The 23,664-nt window shown below is 40.2% G+C and overlaps 1 protein-coding gene across 1 annotated transcript; it reads left to right on the top strand.

Moving 5' to 3' along the window:
* Positions 1-967: 967 nt before the first annotated feature.
* On the top strand, positions 968-23,024 carry LOC309576129 (very-long-chain enoyl-CoA reductase-like; the record flags this gene model as incomplete). Its single annotated transcript, XM_082287175.1, has 13 exons — positions 968-994; positions 10,349-10,399; positions 10,872-10,923; positions 11,230-11,274; positions 12,568-12,671; positions 14,758-14,873; positions 14,983-15,088; positions 19,524-19,596; positions 19,688-19,731; positions 21,094-21,151; positions 21,668-21,756; positions 22,750-22,795; positions 22,897-23,024. The coding sequence occupies 13 exons, from the start codon at positions 968-970 to the stop codon at positions 23,022-23,024; spliced, it is 939 nt and encodes a 312-aa protein (XP_082143301.1).
* Positions 23,025-23,664: the final 640 nt, after the last annotated feature.

Here is a 23,664-nt window from a genome sequence, read left to right as displayed (position 1 = left end):
AAAGTTAATTCTCCAGTCTTGGAGTTAGCTTGGGAAGCAGTGTCTACCTCCGTATTTGCCCATATTTATGCTACTAATGAATAATGTCCTGTTAGGTCTTTCTGATCAGCCTTCTGGCTTTCCAGTAGAGACTTTTTGGTGAAATTTATTATTTTATATTTCATTTAAGTAGCTTTGATGGTTATAGCTCTGTGAAAGAAGGTTAAACTTTGAGATAGCAGAAGGTTTTCAAACAGTACATAGCATAAATCTGTCTAATGGAAATTTATGGCAGTGAAAAAGCAATGTTCCTTTGTAGCCTGGTAGATTTTGCTGATATTTAATTACCTTAGCTCTTAAAAAAAAGATGCCACGTAATGAAGACTGCATGAAGGAAAAACAGTGTCAGCTCTGTGCTGCTTTATGCCATGCATGTAATCCTCAGCAGTGGCAGGAACACATCGCAGGAAAAGAAGGGATCTCAGCAGAGTTCTCTTGTCAGTCCAGTCACCGCTTAGACATCAGGTAAACTATCAAAGAAAGGGGGATGCTGTCTAGCTCATGATCAGTTGTATTTTTGCAAGTTATCTCATTAAGATACTTCAGCTCTTTAAAGAAAAAAAAAAAATCCTGCAGTAATTCTGTAGTGCTCGAAGAAAAATAAATCACCCTTCTGAATGAAATGCCTCTGAATCGTCACTCCCAGCAGCCGGTGCATATTGCTCTTCTCTCGCAGTTTGTGAACACCGGGAGCTGCAGAACTTGGCGTGCGCGAGGTGCCGGCGGTCCCGCACTGCTGCGGCTGCCCGGGGTACCGCCGCCGGCTCGGCAGGCAGCGCTGCCAGCAGCCGCCCACCGGCACGGCCGGGCAGGGGCAGCGGCCCCGGGCGGGGCGGGGGGTCCGGGCGCCGCCTGATTGGCCGCAGCGCGGGGCCCCGCGGAAGGTGCCGCGGGCGGCGGCGGGGGCGGCGCGGCGGGTGCTCGCAGAATGGGCGGCAGAGCCGGCTTCTTCGAGGTGGGTGCGGGCGGCGCCGGGGGCGGGGGGCGGCTAAGGCGAGGCGAGCGCGGGCTGGGTCCCGCAGCGTCCTGCCGCCGGCGGACGGGGCTGCCCGGGATCCCAGCGGGCTCCTCTCTCTTCCTCCTCCATCTGCATTGTAGCACCGGGGAGCCGGAGCCATCCGCTCCCGGGTCTGCCGAGGGAAGTGACCGCCGCCGGAGCCGGGCAGAGGGCCCCGGGGGGGCAGGCTGCTCCCCCGGGGCTTTCTTGGGGCGAGGGGGCAAAAGAGGCTGCCGCCCGCCCCATCCTCTCCTTTCCCGGGCACGTTCCCCTCGCCGTTCCTGATCCCCGCGTCCCCGGTGTTCCTCGGACGTGTTCCCGGAGAGCGGGGCGGGGGGAATCCCCGGGCTTCCCGGCGAGCTCTCGGCGGTCCGCGGAGGCGCCGGATCAATGGCTCTGGGCTTCTCGCGGACCCTGCCTAGGGCAGCACCGCGGGCAGCCTGCGCTGGGTCTGGCAGCGCGTCCCAGCTCTACGGAGAGAGCGAGAGCGAGGAATGTTCTCGGTACCTTCTGTCCCCAACTTCTCGGAAGACCCCGCCGGCAGCCGTCCCGCACAGCCTTCCGGCCCGGTGCAGGCGTGGCCGCGGGCGGCAGCGCCCCTGGGCCGGCTCGGCTGGGCTCGGCGGCAGGGAGCCGGCGGGAGAGTTGGTGCCCTGGCCAAGGGGACGGCTCCGGGCGCGGCGCCCACCCCCCGCCGGGTAGGGGCGAGGGGCCTCTGCTAGCACGGAGCGCTCGATCTTGCGTGGGGAACGAAAAACAGCCGGGCGGAGTTCAGTACAATCAGTTCTTTGTGCTTACAGAAAGCGCAGAGTAACGTGCACCTGGGGAGCGTCAAGGGTAACATCTCATCCACTTACATAAACAGCCACACCGACTCTTCGCTAGAATTAGTTAGGCTGGCTAATACAAAAAATCTTAAGAGCGACTTGTATTACAAAACAGGTCTTTACAAGCTAAATGATAGCAATACTGAATGTGTTTCTGCCGGCTTATACTTGAGTTTCTCAATCACGACGTACCTAAAAAATATGCACAGGAGGGGGGACGTTCCTCCCCCCGTGCAAATTACAAAGCAGTTGTTGTTATAACACAAATAGAACCTAAAGCCGTCTGAAAAACGTCTACTCCTTTAGTAACTTACCAAGACCTAAAAGTTCAGGTTTTACTTTTTAAAGCTATAAAAATGATCTGGACATCACAATTCAGCAAAATAAACTGCTTATAGCTCTTTTGGGTCGGAGGTAGGCACCTGCACCATGCTTTTTGCTCAACAGTGTTGACTTCCCAGGGTTTTTTTAGGAAAAACAACAAAGCTTTTCACTGCCTCATGGATTTCTACCGGTGAGGTAGAACTCAAATTTTTGTGAGATCCAAATGCAGGAGCAAGCACATGTGTAATACCCTCCTGATTGCCTTCAGTTACTTCAGGTTTGCTCTTCTGCCGCAGACTTATTTGAACTCCCGAATAGCACTAGTTACTGGAAGACCTCAAAAGCACGGACATCATTATTGTTACCTGATTTTGCAGATGGGGAAACACATAAAAGTTGAATGACCTGCTCAGTCTCAGTACGCAGAACAACAGCAGGAGATCCAGGTCTTTGAGCCTTAAATCAAGATCCTGTGTTTAAGCAACACTAATCCAAACTCATTATGATTCACGAATTTACATGTCAGCCTTGTATGTCTTAGTCCTTTTCTTTGTATAGCCGATAATGGGTGGAAGCAGATTTGCCCAGCTCATCCAGTGTGTGAGCTGTCTCAGGGGTAGGATGTGGACAAAGACTACCTAAGTAGCACTGAGCAGTGCTGTTGCCTATTGCTTTCTGCACTGTTCTCCTTGATTTGCTTTCTGTTATAAATTCATTGACTTTGAATTCTGAATTGCATTTCCCCACCACACATTTAAAGCAGAGCTATGTCTAGAGAGAAGGTGAATGTCTCACTTCTCAACTTCAGCGTTCCCTGTTTGAGGAACTGTATAAATTTGTACTTTCTCCTGTACATTTATAAACCATTTACCCTTTACTGTTCTTCTGTGGTGCTTCCTGATAAGAATCACAAAGCACTTCATAATCACCAAACTGTCATGTTTACTTCAGGTATTGGTATGTCACTACTTTCACCTCTTTTTTTTTAATCACTTATCACTAATCACTAGCTCAGAAGAAGCTTTTCAAGGACAATTATAAATAAATATGCGTATACTTGAAAATACTGCACCTGATAATTTGAGGAGATTTAACTCCAAAGACTGAGAGATGTATGATAGAGACTCATATCTTTGGGAGTGCTCATTTCTCTAAGTTGCACAGAGAACAATTCTTCTGACCTGTTTGAGATATGTTTCAGAGCTTGTGATACTGTTTATCCTTACAGTGCTTGTCTTCCTCCTTTCCATACAAGGAATATGACATGCTCAGATGAAAATGTCTCCAGTACAGCTCTGAAGTTAGGCTAATGAATTTTACTATTTCTTTTTACCTGACAGGTTTAGGTCTTCAAAAGCATTTTATAGAAAGAAAATAGTATGGTGTTCTGACTTCCTAGTGGAGAGATCCTTGAACAAATATATTCATACTTCAAAAAATTAGTGTCACAAGAGCCACAGTTGTGCTTTTGCTTCCTTAACTGGTTTGGATGGTAAGTGCCTTTTGTGAGCAGTGATACCCAAAAATATTTTGGAATCTTCACTCCCTGATGATAGATTGAACGGACATGTGCAGTACAGTCTAAAAGCAATAATGTTCTGGCCTCCCTTGTTGGCATTTAAAGTTCCCTCCCTCTTCTGTCTCTGATGAAAACCCTCTGAGTGTAAGGGGGGTAGTGACTGCTGGCTGGCTGGCGTGGCTGAGATGTCACAGCTCCTGTTACAAAGGCTTCTCCCTCTCAGAGTTATGCTGTCTAAAGCCTCGTCAAGTAAGAGCACTGAGAGCAAGTGCTAAAAGCAGGACTGCAGAACATTTCAAGGTGCTGTATCCTCCAAGAATTGCCAGAACGACAAGGCCCCATATGAGATATTTGAACAGTCATTTAAAGGGGCAACTGAAAACTGCCCCGCTGTTTGAAGACATCTGCTCTGTTTTCACAAGTAATGCTAAAGATTATTATCATAGAAAGAGATGAGACGACAGGGCAAAACATTATCCCTTTCTCTTCTCTCACCACTTTTCCACACACTTACCAATGCTAAAACACTCAGTTGTGCTGTTTACTTAAAACACAGCAATTTGTCTTTTTTCTCTGTGAAGCTTGAGAGGGAAACTTAATTTTGTATAGGAGGAGATTATAGTAAAACATTAATTGGCAGAAAGTACCTGGAACTACTCAGAATTTGACGGCTACATTGAAATTAAAAGTTGTATATTAGAAAAAAAATGGGCTTCTTTGAAGTTTATTTAAAAAAAAATTAATACCAGTTTTGTAAGTTCACCTGTCTGTATAAGGTCTCTAAAATTCCCAGGGTTTCCAGTCTTCCTGCTCTATCAAAAGACAGCAGACCCATCCTTGATGCTGCGAGGTAAAAAACAAAAGAAAAAAGAAATCTCTCTTCAGTTTCTTCAATTCCATGTCAAAAGCATACACTGTATATACATTTTGACATCTCTACACCAAATTATGCACGAAGAGTAGTAACGAAACTAGAAATACTGAAGTTTGATAATGCAAGTCACGGTGGTGATACAAAGATATGATTGTGATTTCACAAAGAATTTGTATAACTCTTCTGCCTGAATATTGTCTTGGTAGAAAGCAATCACCATAAACTAAAGCCCCAAGGCAATGAATATTCTCTTGCACAAAGAAAAGGCTGTGCAGTGGTGTTGAAAAACCTGGATGTCTACTTAGTGTTGAGTCAAAGCTGGCTCAGGTTCTCAGATGGAGGCACTCCAATGTGTTTCATAGTGACAGTGATACTCAGTGAATGATGTGACTTTTCACTATGCCTGGGAAATTGGCAACATGCAGCTCTGTGTTAGCCAGTGTAAGTAAATATGCACTGAGTCAGTATTAACTGGTGGAGGTTCTTTTTCATCTTGTGTATCCTCTTGAAAGATCTCATAAAAGCTGGAAAGTTTTCATAGACTTTCAAGAGCCAGAATTCACTGTGAAAGCCCTAATGGCTCTTCCGTTCTTGAAAATAAACCAGCCTCCCACTCCAAGTGAATTTTTCCTTCCTTACTGTTCTTGTGCTGACTCATTTTATCCCTGTCAATTATATAAATGGATTTGTCTTTCTGAAGGATGAGCATTTGTATCTCTATACTTGTTATTATCCTTAGGCCCAGGTCCACAAAGCAACTTAGGTTTTGCCATGTGTTTGGGTTAGGCACGCAGCTCCAAGATCAGATAAGACAATTTGGTCAGGGTATCCAAGTTTACTTCAACTCTCATCTCTTTGCTGTGTGGTATCCCAAAAGGCATCTGCTGTAGAGAAATACTGAACAGAATTACAATGGAAGGGAGCAGTGATAAAAGGAGCCCAGAGAGACAGATATTCAGGCTTTCTCTTTGGTAGGAGAATGCCCTTTTCACTGAAGTCCACTCCTGTCCTCTCCTGCCTGTACTTTTTGGTCTGCCTGTGGGAGAACTGGGGAATGGAAAAAGATATTCTAAAGCAATTTTCCCTCTTCCTGACAGTCTAATTATTACACGTAAAGCATGAAGAACTAGATCATCTCCTTTGCTGACAGTTTAGTTTCATTCAGAAATAATCTAAATGCTGTGCACTGTGCTGACCTTGGGATAAAGATGCTTACTAGATCAATGTCCTCGGGGATTTAGATGAGAGCATGTCTAACTAACAAATCAGAAACAGGTGGAAGAAATAAAAATGCAGCGTGAGTGTCAGCACAGGTCAAACACTGGTGCTCACTGGCTTGCATAAGAGCAGAACTTAGGAAGCTGACGAGTAAATACCTAGTGTATCTCTTGTGAACCTGTAAATGTTAGACATCTAAATTCTACAAAAGTGAAAATTAATTTTAGAAAACCTTTTGAGTATGGATATCACTGTATCTCTTCTCTTTATACACAGTGAAATAATGCAATGAGATTCTAGTCTCATGAAATATGAGCCATTGCTTTAGAGGTATGGCTTTTCTTAACTGGACTACTTACAGAATAAGGTTCAGCAGTCTACAGGTAAGATGTGAAATTTTGCTTCATGGTTGAACATTTGCCTTGGTCCTGGTTTGGGAATTCCTCTCGTAGCATATGGCTAAGCTAGGAGACTCCCTGCCTCAGGACTGTTTGCACAGGTTTAAAAGGCAAATGGGTAAAGTAATTGAGGAAAGAAATCCATGAAAAGTTATTAAATACATAGGCAGCACTTCTGGTGCAGGAGAATCAAAATTACTGTGTCTGTCTCTTCCCTTTCCCTCAGTCACTACATTTTTGCCCTGTTTTCTTACTTTTTCTGAGTCACTTGCTGCTGGCTGTTTCAGAAAGATCCAGTTCTAGATGGATCCTTAGATGCACCCTCTGCAACAGTTTGTACCTTTCTGTGGAAGAGAAGCTTCAGACCAAGAGTCAATTGTAAAGCAGCAGTACAAGCAATTTTCAGTGTAAGTACACTTACAGCAGTTTCCCTTTGACTTAACTCTTGACTTCAAGTCTTGATATGTCCTAGTGCGAGATCACACTAAGGCATGCTTACTTCCTTCAGGAACAACACAATCTACCAGAAAAGTCAAAGGAGATAGAGAAAATGAGTCATTCTATAGGAAAAATGTTTAGAAAGATCAGTTAGGACTGTGGTAACCACTGGATTGGTTTTTTAGAGTTAAATTCAAAGAAACTTATTTATGTAAACATTCTAACAGTTCAGGGAGAATTCATTCTGCATTATTCCTTCTCAGACTGGTTGGTTCCTATACTGTGAAATAAACTTTTTTTTTTTTTTAATGAGTACTTTCAAAAGAAATCAATACAATATATGCTTATGTGCTTATAAAGTCTCACTCAAGTTTACGCAATCTGCTGATTATAAATTGTTTCAAATTAGACTTCTAAGATGCACTGACATGATGTGTCAGTATTTCCATAATAGCTATCACATCATTTTTGAAGATCTGTTGATCCTTTAGCACTTGATATGGCTTTAAATGGCAGGAATTCCACTGACTATATTTTTGTAATCCTATTACAGAGACACTGCATCTTAAGAATTTTTTTAAACATTTTCCTCAGCTGTTTTTCCCTTATGAATACTTTCTCCTCTTTTATTTTACCTTTTTATTTTCTGAATAAACATTTAACAGCTGAATGTACTTTTCTCTGCTTATATTGTATATTGATTATTCTTTGCCCTCAACTTGTTCTAAACATTAATAATCAAGATTTTTTCTTTTACTAATGACACTATCAATCTTTAATCCTTATGCAATAAAACAAATTTGTCTTCTAAGCATCAAAGATATATTTCTGTAGTCACTTATAAAACAGATTTTAACATCTTGCACAAATCTGCCTATTGATTAAGTTCTACTCTAAGTAGTCTCAGAGAAGCCGTACTTTAAAATGTTGTTAAAAATTCACCAAATAAGTGGACTGTAAGTCTTACTGCACTAATGCAGGCCAACAGTTGGTGTCCTATTGTGCTAAATGCTTTGAAAACACAATGAAATCAAAGTTCTCTGAGCCAAACAATTTATGTTTAAAAGAGATGATACCCATCAGTAAGTGTTCCAAGAGCAGATTGCTGGGTATCTCAAAACTGTTGCCAGCCAATACATTAACTGACTTGGTGCTGTGCCTCAAGGCTGGAAACACTGTGTTCAGTGCTACAGTGCTTCATGGGATTGGCCAGGATGTTCAGGAAAGACCATTTCTTGCTTTGGATCAGGCTTTTCTGTTCCTTGTGCAGGGAACATCTACACTGGGGGATGTTCTGATAAATCTAAGAGGTGTGATAGTTGGAGGAAACAGTCACCTTGCTTTCACTCTGTTGTTGCACAATTTGCTATGGACTGTAGTGGAATCTAAAGCAGTGTTCTGGCATCCATCATTCTGAAAAGGGAAAGAATGTTTGATATTTGCTTAGATCTTGATAGTAATTGAAAGTAAATGAAATGTTTGAAGTGAAAAAAAAGAAAAAGAAACATTGAGCAATTTAGGTTGAAGGAGCCTTCTGGAAGTCATGTAGTCCAACTCCTGCTCAAAGCAGATACAGCCAGATGAAATGGCAATGGGTCTTGTCCAGTCCAGTTTTAAATGTCTCCAAGGATGGAGATTCCACATCCTCTCTAAGCAACTTGACCTAGCTCATGGTGAAAAAAATTCCTTGTATCCGGATTTTCCCGTATTGCATCCGGACACATTCCCTCTCGCCATTATCTCTGTGCACCTCCAAGAAGAGTCTGGATCCATCATCTCTAAAGGCTTCCTTTAGGTATTTGCATGGACCAGTATAGGCAAGTATGACAGTTTGGCATTTGAAAGAATCATGCTGGAACAGAACCAAATAACAGTAAATAACATCTTGGATGATTTATTTGTTTGTTTTCCACAGTGATTCTAAAGGTTCACAGAAATTTCTGTACAGCCAGTCCCATGAAAACCACAGAGTGGAAGAAGAACTCTGTAATTTTCAGTCTGGCCTTGTGCATAACAAGAATAACCCAACTAAAATACCATAGGCAGCGGAAAGATATTTAAACCACTCTGTAATTGACCTGGAGAAGATCTCTCTAATACAACCACTGAAGGCCATAGATTAAAACTGCCCCCGGGGCATTCTGATAAAAAAAGTATGTATTTGGGTTGGGTATGGAATAGGAAGGACACTGCTAAAAGCATAGGCACTGCTGCAGTCTGTAGGGCAGCTCAGTGCTATTCATTGACAAAAGAGGTTTGAGATACACCAAGGGTTTCAATAGTCCTTGTAGCAACTTGGCATCAGAAGGGACAAAAAATGGTGTACAGCCCCCTCCCTGCCTTGTACTTGTTCTGTGGACTGTGTCAGAATGGTGTATTTCAAGAACAGTCTTCTGGGAAAGGAATCCACTTCATTTGCTTTCCCATGGAGATTTCACACAAACAGACATTAAAACTTGAAATGTGTGTTATTTTAAATAGGAAAAATCAAGGGAAAACATATCCTGACAATCCATCACATACGTGTTACATCTCACGAAGGAGGAACAGTGTTTCCCTCCCTTGATATCCCCCTTAGAGCTTACAGTGCACAAGTAGAACATGTCATGGCATTAGTAGCCCTTGTGGAGGTCAGATTTGATAGGCGTGGCTGGAGCTGAAGTGCTCCTTTGCTGCGCCAAAGGAAAAAGAACCCTTTGGGACCAGTGAAACAAGGAAATAAGATACTCTAACCAAGTGATCTCTTCAAAACAACCCTCTGAGAAAGATACTGGACTATGACTCCTATTTTTAGTGAGGAATCATATTTAAAGTCTAATGTTAATCTATTCTCTTGGCCAGTTAATATCAAACATAATTAGTGCTAGATGTTTATATAAAAACCCCAACAACTGCAGTGAGGTTTTGGGAGGTGGCTGCAACTGGGCTTTGACATGTCTGGGGATTTCTCTGCTTGGCTGTTGATCAAAATCATAACATTTTCCCAAAGTGCCATTTGATTGCGGAAATAAACTATTCCTTCCTTTTCAGAGCTGTAGCTAAACTACTGCTTGGAATATAAAATGCTAATATGTAGTTAATAAAACAGGTGATCTAAGAGGCAAGAGTAATACTAAATATTCCTATCACAAAGGCTTAAGGGTTTGTGAAGCCCAGATATTTAGCTGCATTTGTTCATTATGTCCACCAATATTTTCCACTCTCCTTACAATTAAAATATTCTGGGAACAATACACATTAATCTTTAAGCTGTATGTACTCAGAATAGTTGCTTACATGCATACGTATTTATATATATATACACGCATTTAAATTTTTTCTCAGACTGTCTTTCTAATTTTATGAATCATAAAAGTACTGTTCCTTAGGGATTCCTGTGAAACTTCTCTACTCCTTACTTGTTCCTCTTGCTCTAGCATAAGAAAATATCCACGATCACTTCTTTGATCAAAAACGTAACTACTTCTGCTACTGAATATATCCAGGAAGACAATTCATTTGGCTTTTTTTTTTCCCAAGCTGAGTGCTTCTGGAACCTGGCTATGATTAAAGCTGTCTCTTGAGTACATCAGGAAGGTTTTTAACACAGTTTACAGATCAGAGGAAAAGGGTGTCTCACTCTGAGAGTCACAGTGATTATGAATTTGGGAATCAACCAAGGGTTTACAGATTATTTAGCCAATAATTATTGATTATCATTTTGTGTCCTCTCAGGTGGAAATCCTTGATTGGGAGACAAAGAAACAGCTATGCTTCCTAGATAAGGTAAAACAAAAATCTGTTTAATAGGTGACTTTTTTAGAAATTACTAACTTTTCTTAAGTAGTGTTTATGAAGTGTATTTAATCTCCTGGTAGCCTTTCCTTGGCCATTTGCAACGATTATGCTAACTTCATACTGACTACGTTGTACTTCAGCCCTTTTCCAGAAGGAGCTTTTGGCCAAAAAGGACAACTTCAGTTGCTTTACTAAGAGGGTGCCAGTTGTGTGGTACTCAGAAGCCATCAAATTGCCACTGCTGTAGTAGTAACTCTTGATCACTGCTAGAGAATCTGCCTCTGAAACAGGTGTCAAAATTTTTTTTTGGTGTCAGTTCTTTGAATCCTTCATACCAAGGCTAGACATCTAGAAATAGTTACATTGTCTAAGTCACATTTCTATTTGGCTTAATAGACTTACATGTAGTAGTTGTCTTTCAGAATATGCATCTTACATTTACAATATTTTTGTTGCCTAGGTGGAACCAAATGCTACAATTAGAGAGATCAGATTGATGTTCCATAAATTATGTGAGTATAACTTCCGCAGCAGCTTGCATCACATCAGAATATCCAGTACATAAACAGGAAAGAAATACATAATTTGAAACATGGTAGACACACACATAATGCTGAGAACCTGTGCATGAATGTGATCACAGTGAAATTGCAGTTAATTTATTTCATCCTATCCTGATACATCTTTATATTTTTTTCTGCTGCGTAAATTATCACCTATGTTAGTGTTGAAGTTCAGCTTGTTATATTGTGTTCATTACAGTAGTGGATGATCTAAACTGAACATTGTATATCACACAATTCTGTATGGTCTTACAGATCCTCGGTGGTATCCAGCAAGGCAGTCAATAAAACTTGATCCAAGTAAGTACTTGTGAGGTCTGGAGGAACTAAACTCTGAGCAGGGGCCTGGCATGAAAGGTGTACTTAAGGCTGTTAGCACTTAAGAATCAGTTTCCAGCTATGTTAATTAGCACTATGAAGGCTGAAGAGAATCCAGAACAAATACAATTCTTTGGAAGTAAACACAGTTCCACCCTGGTGTTTGGTAATTAAGTCAGGAGTTTGCACATTGTTCCAATGCACTTTCTAACTATTGAGCACTGTTGCTTTCCAGACAGGCAGCACAGGATCTAGATACTCACTTCCCTTAGCTGCAGTGAAATGATCTCCATGATGATGCTCAGCTTGGAGTACCAAAAAAGGCTGTGAGTTTGAGATATCAATTTACATAATCCTCTGCTGTCAGACAGGAGTTACAGTTCTTCTGAGGGAAGCTAATGCAGAACACATTGCCGTGGACGTAGCAATTGCTGACAGCTGGCTGACTTCATTAATACAGTTGTAGGTATTGCTACTAGAAGCCTCTTAACATGGCCTGAGTGCACAAAAGAAAGTCTTAATTGCCAAACTGTGTTCATCTTAGCTAAAATGTAGCACTTTCTTCCTTTGCTTTCATTAAAGATAATTTTATTTAATGAGTCCCTTGAAATTTTGCTGATAAAGATTTACTCACTGTGTAAAATCTATCCATGGAAAACAGATATATGATTATCTTGTTTCCTTCTTTGAAGGTCTCCCTTGTCAGATTCCTCTATGAATTTACATAGTGAGACTTGCCATGAGAAAATGCTGGCCTTCTGGAGATTCCTCCAAATCTAGGCATTAAAAGGTCAGGTTTTGTGAAATCACCTCCTAGCTGGTTGGTTGGGAAAAGAAAGCCAATGAAAATTTCTATAGGAGTGTTTTCCTATCACATCTTATCCTATCTTCTGTTTGATGATGAGCAATGAGAAGTGCAGAAGAGAGAGGAGAGAGACAGGTGCAGCTGACTAGGAGGTCAGTGTACTGTGATAACGGGCATTGACATCAACAAATTCTGCTGTTAGCAGTGATGAAGCAAGTCTATTAGACTAGGCAGGCACATAGGATTGAGAATTCTCTTAACTGTTTTGGTGTGAATAGAGGATCCATGCTTATATGTGATTACAGGGATAAATAAAAATTAAGTATAAATATTCTTAGTCTGTTTATTGAGATTCCAATAAACCCACATCACATCAAGGAGTCTCATAGATTGGTTAATGCACCATATAAAGCTAGTATGCTACCAAAGTGGACTTGAATTTCACTAAGATGTAATTCTTTCCTTCTCAGAAGGAAAGTCCCTGAGGGATGAAGAAATCCTGCAGCACCTCCCTGTTGGCACAACTGCTACCTTATACTTTAAAGATTTAGGGCCACAGATAGGATGGACTACGGTGAGCTCTGCTTCAAGTCTGAGCCATTTTAATGGCTAGTTTTCCATAGTTAATCCTTACATCACTTTTTGTTTCTCTCCAATATTTCTGCATGATGTCTGCTCTGATAGTGGATTCAGGCAATGAATCCTCATTGCTTCAGTTCATTTAATCAGGGAAAGCAGTAACAGTTTGAATGCCTATTTAGTTCCCTGAGAGAGCAGCAGTGCCTGCTGCAGAGTAGGTTGGCTCCACATAACTAAGATGCAGGTTGTAAAATGGATGTCTGCTGCAAAATCATTAGGAACTAGGTATGTAAATGCCTTTGGCAATCTGCTTCACAGGACCTGTGTACCTCCTGACAAAATTAGGATTATACTTCTATGAGTTTGTCCTACAAAGAGGCATGGGAGTAACTTCACATGTCAGTACTTGAAGTGACTTCAACAATAAAATGCATAAAAGTAAGATTAGTTGCTGTCTGCATGTGACTGTGTCCCAGGATGCCAGTGACAGGCTAATGACAGCTGATAATTTCTGCAACATTAGCAGCCATCCACAAAGACCTTGCATATTTACTGTCTTAGCTCAAATGCAAATTTTATCACAACTCACTTGGCAGGCAACCCAGCACTGCTGTTTATGCAGTGAGGTGACCAATGACCCTCCCAGCTCTCTAGAAGGTCCTTGCTGCACAGTATTACACTAGTTCCAATGAACAGCACAACATCAAGGGAAAAGTACCTTGTAATTTAAAGGCATATTTACCATTTATTGGCTATGAAACATTAATAAAATCTTGTGTTGATTACAAATAGCAAAGACAACATTAATAGGAGGTAAAATTTAAAAAAAAATGTTCTGCAAGACTGAGTCTTCTCGTCATTACTTTAGATCCAATGCTGATGAATCAAGCAGTTATTACTCAATCCAAAAAGACAGGAATACAGGCAAAAACTTCTAATGGCAGTGTAGACTTCCAGACACACGTGCATTAATTTATACCAAAATATCACAGTGCAGAGTAACACCAGGCTTCTGTCATTTCATAATCTGTCTTTTACCTTCTGCTCTCCCTGCCCTCCAAGGTACTTAATTCAAATATAAGACAAGAAATACTTCAGTATTATCAAATCAAAAAGATGAACTTCTCATCTGCAAGCAAACCCAATCTTTGCCAGAGAAAATGCTGATCGTAAAAGAAGTCAATAACCCAACTTTTCTGAATATCAAAACAACTCTAAACACACTAGAGAACTGGGATTGTTTGGGTTTCTTTTTTTGTTTGGTTTGTTTTGTTGTTGGGTTTTTGTTTGTTTGTTTGGTTTTTTTGTGATAGACGTACAATCAATTTCCCTTCTTTCTCCGTAAGTGAGGTATGAGCCTGCCTTCCTCACTTAAAGAAGTGTGGAAAATTCAGCTATTAATATTTGGTTCAAAGTTAACTTCAATTTAAAGTGATGTTCCTAAGAAATACACACCTTTCTGAAATGAAATCAATTTCGAGAATAGCTTCTTTGGTTTCTTGTATTTTTTTTTCTTTTTATTTTCCTCTTAGTATTCCAATTAAAGCTCATCTGAATATAGAATGAAATTATTGCTTCCCAGGACAACTGCTGTGCTAACTGTTCACACAGATGGGGTCACTGTGAATACTTACGAGCTGTGTTTCCAGTTTAAACAAAATTCATTCAGTAGAAGCAGAACTCCTATTTCTCAAGACAAATTCTTCACCAAATTTCCTTTTAAACCAAAATAAAGCAACAGTTTTTGAGTGCAAGAGAAGGGTGAGAGCTGCATAAATGTAACATGCATGCATATTTGTCATGATCTCTGGGCTGCCATTATTATCTTTTCATACCTATATTGTGTCTGCTGCACTGGCAATGGCTGTTTGAATGCAACTGAGGCAAATCATTGCAAAATATTTATGTGCATGGCTACCAGTTTCATAGCCCAAGCCCAAACCTTGTACTCCCTCCCTGCCTCTCTTAATGCCATCCTGGATGTGTGGAGGTGTTTATCCCACTGCATTACTTATCACAAAGAAACCAAAGCAAAACCATCATCTAATTCAGCTGTCTAATTATTTTCTCTCTTTTTGCAGGTGTTTTTGATAGAATATACAGGCCCATTGTTCATCTATTTTCTGTTTTATTTCCGCATGACTTTTGTCTATGGACTGGATGAGAGGTTTACATCAAGTCCGCACCCAGTAGTTAAGTAAGTTCGTTTGCAGGCCTGAGCAGTATTTCATGTAGTCTTATTCCAAATGTCTTGCCACACTTGATTTTTTAAGCACTCTTAAATGCTTTTGTCTTGCTGTTTCTAGCTTGGCATGTATCTGCCATTCTTTCCACTACATCAAAAGGTTGATTGAAACAGTATTTGTTCATCGGTTCTCCCGTGGGACTATGCCACTGAGGAATATTGTGAAGGTAAATTGTGTCAGAATCTATCCATAGCTGCTCTTACAAATCCAGCCTAGCCAGCCTATGCTCTGCCTCTGCACCACAGACTTTTTTGTGTGGCTTTTGTAGCAGCGCACAGCAAATCTCACCCATAAAGCTGCAGTTCTTTCAGAAGATTTCTTAATGTCACTATTGTATAACCCACATGCTGTCATACTGTTACTATTATAGAAGTGTCATTACTTTTTAGAATTTTAAACCTTCAGCATACCCTTCCTTTTCACTCAGCTAGCTTCTTGGGTGTGAAGGTTTTAGTAACAAGTTAACTTTAAAGGTAGCACAGGCAGGCACAGTGGTGGGAGAGCTGTTTTTTTTTTTTTAAATATTTATGTAACAGTCATTGTATATCTGCTTTGCCCTTAAATTTCTCTTCATTGTTAAGGAACTGTTAATTTACCTTTGATCTGCTGCAAAGCAGCTTAGTTATTCTACATTTTCTTCTCCACAGGAGCATTCCCTAATGTTGCCAGTGCTGCTGTGGCACAGAGCAGGTGTTGGGATGCAGGCTCTGTTTCTTGGGTGTCTGAGAAGTAGTACAGTGACTGCATGGTTATGCATAGGCTGTAGTTATTTTACAAATGTTTGCAACAGAGTACATACTAGTAGTCAAAGGTACACCATATTCTAAGGAAGACCAGAGATTATCAACTGGAAGAGCATTTGGGAATTTTAACATTTGGGATTTAGACAGTCCCTTGTAATTTGCACCATGGCAGTGATACTTCTAGCAGCTGAAGCTCTACCTTGTGGCTAACTCCTTACAGCTGGCCAGTGGCTCTGGTCCTTTGGTGATAGCTTCATGCTTTCAAAAAGGGAAGGTCTGTAGTGGAGAGTGGCCCTTGAAAAGAATCCTCCCCAGAAATTTATTGAGCTTTCTGCAGCACAGGTTGTTAAAAGGTTCACAGATCTTGTTCTTGACACAACAGATCTTGCAGATCTCTTGTTCTTGACACAACAGTAGCTAATGCATGCTAAACAGCAGATAAATGAGCAACTTTACCTTGAAAAAACAATCAGTGTGATAATTCTTTTTCTCACTGCCATCTCTGACAATACTTGCTCCTTTCAGACCATACAAACTCTTGTTGCTAAAACTGACATTTGTACCAGTCATTCTGATCACTTCCTCTTCTCCATCTTCTCAGGTTGGTGGTGCTTGCTTTCATCTGTAAAGTTGCTCACAGTTCTTATTCTACCTGCTTAGCAATGCTTGGGTTTGATTTGCTTTTATAATTTCATTGGCCTCGGTGGTGTTACTCCAAAATTGTGCCAGTGTGAAAAATATCCCATCCTTTTTCAGTTTTTCCATCACATACTAGTGGTAGACAAAGCTTCTTGCTTTCAGTGTTTGATCACGTACACAGCAGATACAGATAGCTTATTTCCTAAGTGCAGTGGAATGCTACATGTACAAGAGACACTTTAGTTTCAATAAGCAGAAGTCTGAGATGGGAATTGATGAGAGGTGTGATTTTAATCCTTTTTTCCCAAATGGAACTAGGAATAAATTATGCCCTACAATGGAGCAGCTTCACCAAAAGCAGTGCATACTAACATAGTATAATTTTTTCTAAGATGTGATTTTTCTATGCATGGACAGGTAGAATACCTGCTTTATCTGGACCTAATAAACAACTCCTTTAGGGTGAATAAGATAGGGATAAATACAAAAATTGCATGGTGATAAAGGAACTAATTAAAAGAAAGACAATTATGGTTGTGCCAGAAAAGGATCTGTCAGACCTTTAATAATAGGGAGGTATCAGTAGAATTCCTCAAAGATTAGTCTCATGATTGGTCTTTCATGGTCTTTCTTTACCCATGAACATTTTCGTGAGTAAAAAGAAGGGATATCATCACTTTGTAGAAAAACATCTGGAGGAAAGAAAACATTAGATCTAAATAGATACCATTTAAACCAGAAGACAATATAAGAAGACAAACAGAAGGGTACCTGCTGGTCATGAATAAACATAGGTAGGACATGAAGAACTAGAGATTGTAAATTGCAGTAGAGAAGACAAAAATCCTAACCATAAGTTTGGGAACTTAGGAATAATTTATTTATGAGATCCCTGCAATATCTGAACTTGATCCACAGCATTATAAGAGATTGTTGTAAAGCTTTATTATTCAAGAGTCACAGAAACTCTTTCTTTCTTTCTTTCAAGCGAGTTTATGAAGGCTGTATGTTCCTGTCTGAACCTCACTGGAGGCATTTGTATGAGCAATAAGGATTCAAGTGGCAGCTGGACATTTACAGTGTTACTGCTAAGATCCTTAGCAGTGGTAGACCCCACTCATTCTAAATCTCCTTTTCTTATAACTGAGGAATACTCTTGCAGTAAATCATGTTCTTTGGCTGAATAGTACTTGTTCAGTTTAATTACATGTATTGCTGGGGACTGAGCCACAATAATTCATTTATTTAATTTTACTTTACTGAAATCCATTGCCATATGTTCCATCCTGTGCCAAGCCCTGAAGCTAGGAGAAGGTTTTTCTGAAGATGCCATTCCAAGATTACAAGAAACTATTTCCACCTAAGTTTGTACAGCAGTTATTAAACTGTAAGTGCCAGTTGAAGAAGCTAGTGTTAGGGAGGAAGCAGTAGTTTATGGATAGGACACTACCTATATTGGCCCCCACTGGAATCACTCTTTTGGTTCTGCTGCATTTCCTGGGGGAAAATGAAGTCATCACAGGGAAGTTATTTAATTTTCTGCTCATTTGTCCCACCTGATTTGTAATTACTGGTTAATAATTTGCTCTTTCTCATCAGTTATCTCTTATATAATCTCAGAGCAAGGACATACTATGTGCTTGTATTACAGCATACCCAAAAGGGTGTCCATTTTGTCTGAGGTCTCTGGGCACTGCAGTGGTTCAATTAACCCTGAGAAGAAAGTGGAAATGCAACTGAATGTTTGATACAACTGTTTGTGGCAGATGAGGGGGCACCAGCATTTTCAGAAAAATGCACCATCAGACACTGCAGTCAGCTAGTGCAGGTTGGAGATGCTGAGGTAATCACTTTTGCAGGGTATTATTGCTAGAAATGCAGTTCTGGTATATACAGGGGGAAAAGACTGCAAAATTCAAAGCAAAAAAAAAAAGTTAAACCAGTCAGGACAGTAAAAAATGCAGCCTTGGATGGGATTTTTGCCTGCATGAGCAGGAAAGGAAGCTGTGAAGGAGAAAGCAGAAACACCTAGAAATGTCTAAGGTATAGGAACCTAATTGGAAGGCCAAGAAAAAGAAAGGACCAGAGAGCATAAGAGGACCTTTACCAGAAAGAGTAAGAGGATCAGAGTTTTACTCAAAATTGAAAGTAGGATGCAAGGAAAGATAAGGCAAAGAAAAGAAGAGGAGAAGTGGGGAAAGGAAAATAAAGAGCTCAGTTGTGGTCTTGCTGAAGTCCAGGTGATAAACATACCCTAAAACATTAAAAACTGAGGCACTAGGTTGGGTAAAAGAAGACTCAACTGATGAGAGGCAAATGTATGAGCTGTCAATGAGGGTTAAAGTCTGTCTGCAAGAGAATGGCACCTAGAGGTCAGAGCACAGAGCAAGAAGAGGAAGGGGCCAAGAAAGGGCCTTCCTCCCACCTACGTATATATAAGGAGGGAGACAATAACATGTCACCAAGATACCAAAGCAGCAATGAGTCAGAAAAAAACCACAGGAGGCAGGGCCAAGGAGACCAAATAAGAGATAAAGATTGTTGTTGTAAGTAGTTTTTTCATGGATGAAGTCTGTGAACAAGCACTGAGATTGGTCAGGAGTGAGTCAGTACATCCATTACTGACAGCTGTGTTATCAGAGTTTAGAGAGTGGAAACTGCATCGCAGGAACACAAGGACAGCAGCAAAAATGACAAACTGAAGAAATCATAGTGAAAGTGCAGAGGAAAGCATCAGGCAGAAAAAGTTAAGGCATAGACAAGAAAGAAAACTGATGGGGTGAAGGAGAAGAGGACAGGAGACTGGGCAGAGCAAAATAATAAGCAGAGAAGAGAGGACAGTGCCCAGATCTGGTCTTACAGTCTCAGGGGTCAGCAAAACAAGTTTCTCTTTAATATACAGTCTGTATGCACTTCAACTTTGCCCAATGGCTTGCCAGACAAGATATATTTGTTTTCAATCACATGATCATACTTTCTAAAACTGTTTGTAAACTTCAACAGCTCCAAGATATTTTAGAGGGAATCTTAACTCTAGGAACACTACTTCCTTTCTGTTATTTCCTGTTACCTGCTCCCACCTACCACACTTAGTACTGAATACTTGTTGTATTATCAGCAAGTTGAAGGATTGTCCAATTCATTGTTATCAACAGTCCTTGCAGTCAATATTGGCCTAAAAGATTGTACTAAAACAAAGAAAAATTGCCTGTTTTTCAGAACTGCTTATATTACTGGGGATTTGCAGCTTGGCTTGCATATTACATTAATCATCCTCTTTACACTCCTCCTTGTAAGTAGCAAAACAACCCTCAATGATTTAAGTATTTATGTATGTACTTTGTGTACTAGTACTTATCACATGTAAACTTTTTTTTTAATAGCTTACGGGAAAAAACAGATAAATTTTGCTGTGATCATGTTTCTGGTAGGTTTCCTGCTCTTTCTATAAAATGCTAAAATATCTTGCTTTATTTCTTCTCTCATATGAGTGGAGGAGTGAGTAGGATAAGCAGATACTTAGAACTTGAACATTTGGGACATACTACTAAAGCTGACTGCTTGCATGCAGAACAGGTAAATCTGTCAGTTTTTAACATGATTTTGTACACAAAGGAATATTTTGATTCAGTATCTATTCCAAGACTAGGATATTCATCTGCTGGGATGATCTCTCATAATCTTTAAAAGTTTGTGACACTGTGTTTAAAAGCCAGTGAGTTTGTTTTGCGAACTGTTTATTGAGTGTTAAGAATCACAACAGATCATAAATCTCAGAGAACTAGCCAACTAAGGAAGTATGTTGCTGATAATTTCCAGTGATAGAGTTCCATTTTGCTGAGCTTCAGAACTTATTTTCCTTATGAATCAAAATTCTTCAGTCACTGTTCGTTCTCACAATTCCTAGGAACATTTCACACAAGCAGAAGCAATGCTACTGTAGCCAATAAAGATGTACCTCTGTACAAAGATTTTTCCTATGTATGTGTAACTTGTTTAGAACATCAGCTGTTCACTTGCTTTGACAAACGAATCATCAGTGACTGCAGGATCCCAAAGCAGCTTCCCAAAGCAGCAGATTATGTGAGGTCATAATCTATTCACATTTTATAGAGAGACTCCACAACTGAAAGCACAGAGCTGGAAATAAAACTCAGGAGCTTGAGCCACTAGTCGTTTACTTTAATAGTTATGCATTGCAGACACTGGAGACTGTCCATAATCTTATAAATGGGTCATTTCAATACTCTCTCTTCATAATTGATTGGGGAGGCATTCTTTAAAACCAGTGAAGGAAGCTGGGTCAATTACATTTCATGATTCATATCAATTATACTCTAAAGAAGAAAACTTACTTAGAGACCAAACTGTATCTTCCTTGGGATTTTAATAACTTTGGAGAAACCAAGACTATGCAAATAATTTTTAGATGTTTTTAAAGGCATAAGAATGATCAAAAGATAAAGCAAGTCTCTCCCAAGTTTGCTTCTATCTCCTGTGGTTTATTTAGCTTTCAAGGGGATTATGTAAGTAGTAAATTTGATCTTTTGGACATGGAGTCCACATTTTCTGAAAAATATAAATATATAACAGAGTATAATATGGACTCATATTTGAATGGAGATGTTTCATCCTTCTGTCAGCAGTCTTGGTTAGGGATATTTATGATGTTTATAATAGATGATTTTCCTTCTCTTAAATATTTTAAAAGACCCCAGGAAATAACAAAAGAAAGAAAAACAAGTAGAAGGGAAGAACATTTTTAACTCTGTCATACTTTTTCTTGCAGCTGTGTGAAGCTGGAAATTTTTCCATTCATGTTGCACTCAGTGACCTCCGGAGAAATGGTAAAAACTGCATTATCATTTTTCAGTTTTACAGCCAGTCAGTACTCCTTCAGTTACTCTGCTTCAGGAAAGACCTGATCCTGGGGGGTGTTGATACCCCTCAGCTGACTGCTGTGGGAGCAAGGGTTGCTCAGCACTGTAAAGATTGGATTCTAAGGGAAATCAGACAGTGCAAGGAATCCGACATCAGACTGTTGAACAGCACTTCTTATCTTACTGTAACCTTTATTGTTTTGGGCCGGGTTGCGTTGGGGGAGCAGTTCCATTGGTTCAAAGTTCCACACTGCCAGTGCCAAAGGAAACAGTGCTGGTACAAGTTACGTTTTGGTGAGCAAGGGAAAGTTCCCTCACAGTTATCCTATTCCTTCTTGTGAGTCCAGAGGACATCCTGTCTTCCCACGTCCTGTTTGTCCCTCTGGCAGTCATGAGACACAGAAGTAGGCAGTTGGGTTGTCTTTACAGGAAACAATATATTTAGGAGTATGAATATTTTGTGATTTGTTTTCTAATCTATAGGATCCAAAACCCGTAAGATCCCATATCCAACAAAGAATCCTTTCACATGGCTGTTTTTCTTTGTATCTTGCCCTAACTATACATATGAGGTATGTATTTTCAAACAAGATGTTCAGATTTTAGTTTTGCTAAATATATTTTTGTTTCTTTTAGAATGTTTAACATGGAGGAAACCTCTGAAACCATTCAGCTCAATACATTTCCCCTCCTTCCCTAAACCCCATGAAATCAGATTGTGGACAGGAATTTGTCTGCTCTTCCTCCCATCCCTTGAGTCTAACTTGTGACTAACCTTACACACACAGCCCTGACCGTGGGCCAGTGTTGCTGTGTGGCTGCTAGATAAGACAGATACACTGTAAAGTGGGCAGATTTTACAACCAGGAACAGAGAGATTGCCACTGGACATGTGTTGCAATGGGAGGATGGAGGTGTCTGGTGGATTTATAACATAAGAGCCTAGCAATATCACTGCAGGCAGGAAGATAGTGGTCAGACAAATAGAAGATATTGTGATAGAGAAAACAAGCTGAAGTCTTCTTCCCCATTTTCCTAAGTTACACAACCACTTGTGTTGGTAGTGACCGCTTTAGAAGCTGGAATAGTTTATCATTTCATATTCCTTAATCAGGAGCTAAACTCCTGAGTTCAAAAGCAGATAAAGTCAGCGCAACTCAGTCTAATGTTCATTCTTTCACAGAAGGACAGTGTCAGGTTTTAAATTTAGTGGAGATTAACAGATGTTAATGAGAACAGCATTGGGCCTTGGACTATAGAAAGTTACTATTCCTAATACTGATGGAGGTCTGACAAATACAAATTAGGCAGAGAAACAGAAAGGACACTGTTTTAATGCTTAAAATTTTGCCATTGTAATAGCTATGGAAGCAAATATGAAGGTTTTGTTTGTGGTAATAAGGCACTGTTCACCTTTTTGGCTAAAGGTTATTAACGGTAGAAATTGATCTGGCTGACCTTGATTTTTTTATTTACCTATACTAGGACAAGGTTATTTTGATCAATAGAGAGATAAATGCAAATGCTGTCACCAGAAATATTTTAAATTTCCTTGGCCAAAACAGGTGGGGACCTGGATCAGTTTCACTATCATGACTCAGTGTGTTCCAGGTGAGTAATGTTTTGGTGTACTTCAGCCTGAAATGATGTCAGCAACAAGGGCATGTTTTAAATCTGATAATGAAATGTATCTTTTTTTCCCTTCCTTCCAGTGGGGTTGTTCACCTTGCTTTGCTTCATTCAGATGACAATCTGGGCAAAGGATAAACATTGCACCTACCTACGAGAATTCAAGGATTATCCAAGTCACAGAATGCCAATTATTCCCTTTTTGTTGTAAGAAAAGAAGGCTTAATTTGAATATTGCAAAGAACTTCAAGAAGAAAAACCTCAAAAATGTCCTGCCAAATAAATGAATTAATTAAAAGGATTTTGGTGCATGTTGAATCTCCACTGGTAAGGGAAATTGTATGCACTTGAAAGCTACACTTCCTTACATTCAAGAATTCTCAACTCAGAAGCACCTTGAAAAATAAGGCTTCGTTGCACAGCTGCAAAAGAAAGCCCCTGCAGTTCACTGTAACCTGACTTAGATTTTTCTGTGCTAGTCTATTTAGATTGATGGATCAGAAATACTGAGAAGTCTGTGCTGAAAAGCAGCTCCAAATTTAGCGGTGGCATTCTGCAAGACAGAAGTACAGTGGAACGAGGACACTCCAGCTAACTACTAGAGCTCAGTTCAGCCAGCATGGCCAGCTGGCCTCAAGACAGTTGCATGATCTGCCTTCTTTGACTTGAAGAGAGTGTGCTGCCTGGAGGCAGGTGCTTTGTAACAGATAACATTACCAAAGAATATGAATGGTTCTTGGAATAAGGAAATAGGCAATATCTCAAAAACCCTAATTTGCCAAAAGAATCTGAAATAAGAAGTATTTATAGTATTTGTGAATGAAATATCCTGTGCTGGAGGTTTTTGTTCA

This window comes from Coloeus monedula (assembly GCF_965178545.1).
Source record: "Coloeus monedula genome assembly, chromosome: 9".
In the NCBI taxonomy this organism is placed as follows: domain Eukaryota; kingdom Metazoa; phylum Chordata; class Aves; order Passeriformes; family Corvidae; genus Coloeus; species Coloeus monedula.
The sequence above is the reverse complement of the archived record's forward strand: the minus strand, read 5'-3'. Positions and strand labels throughout refer to the sequence as shown.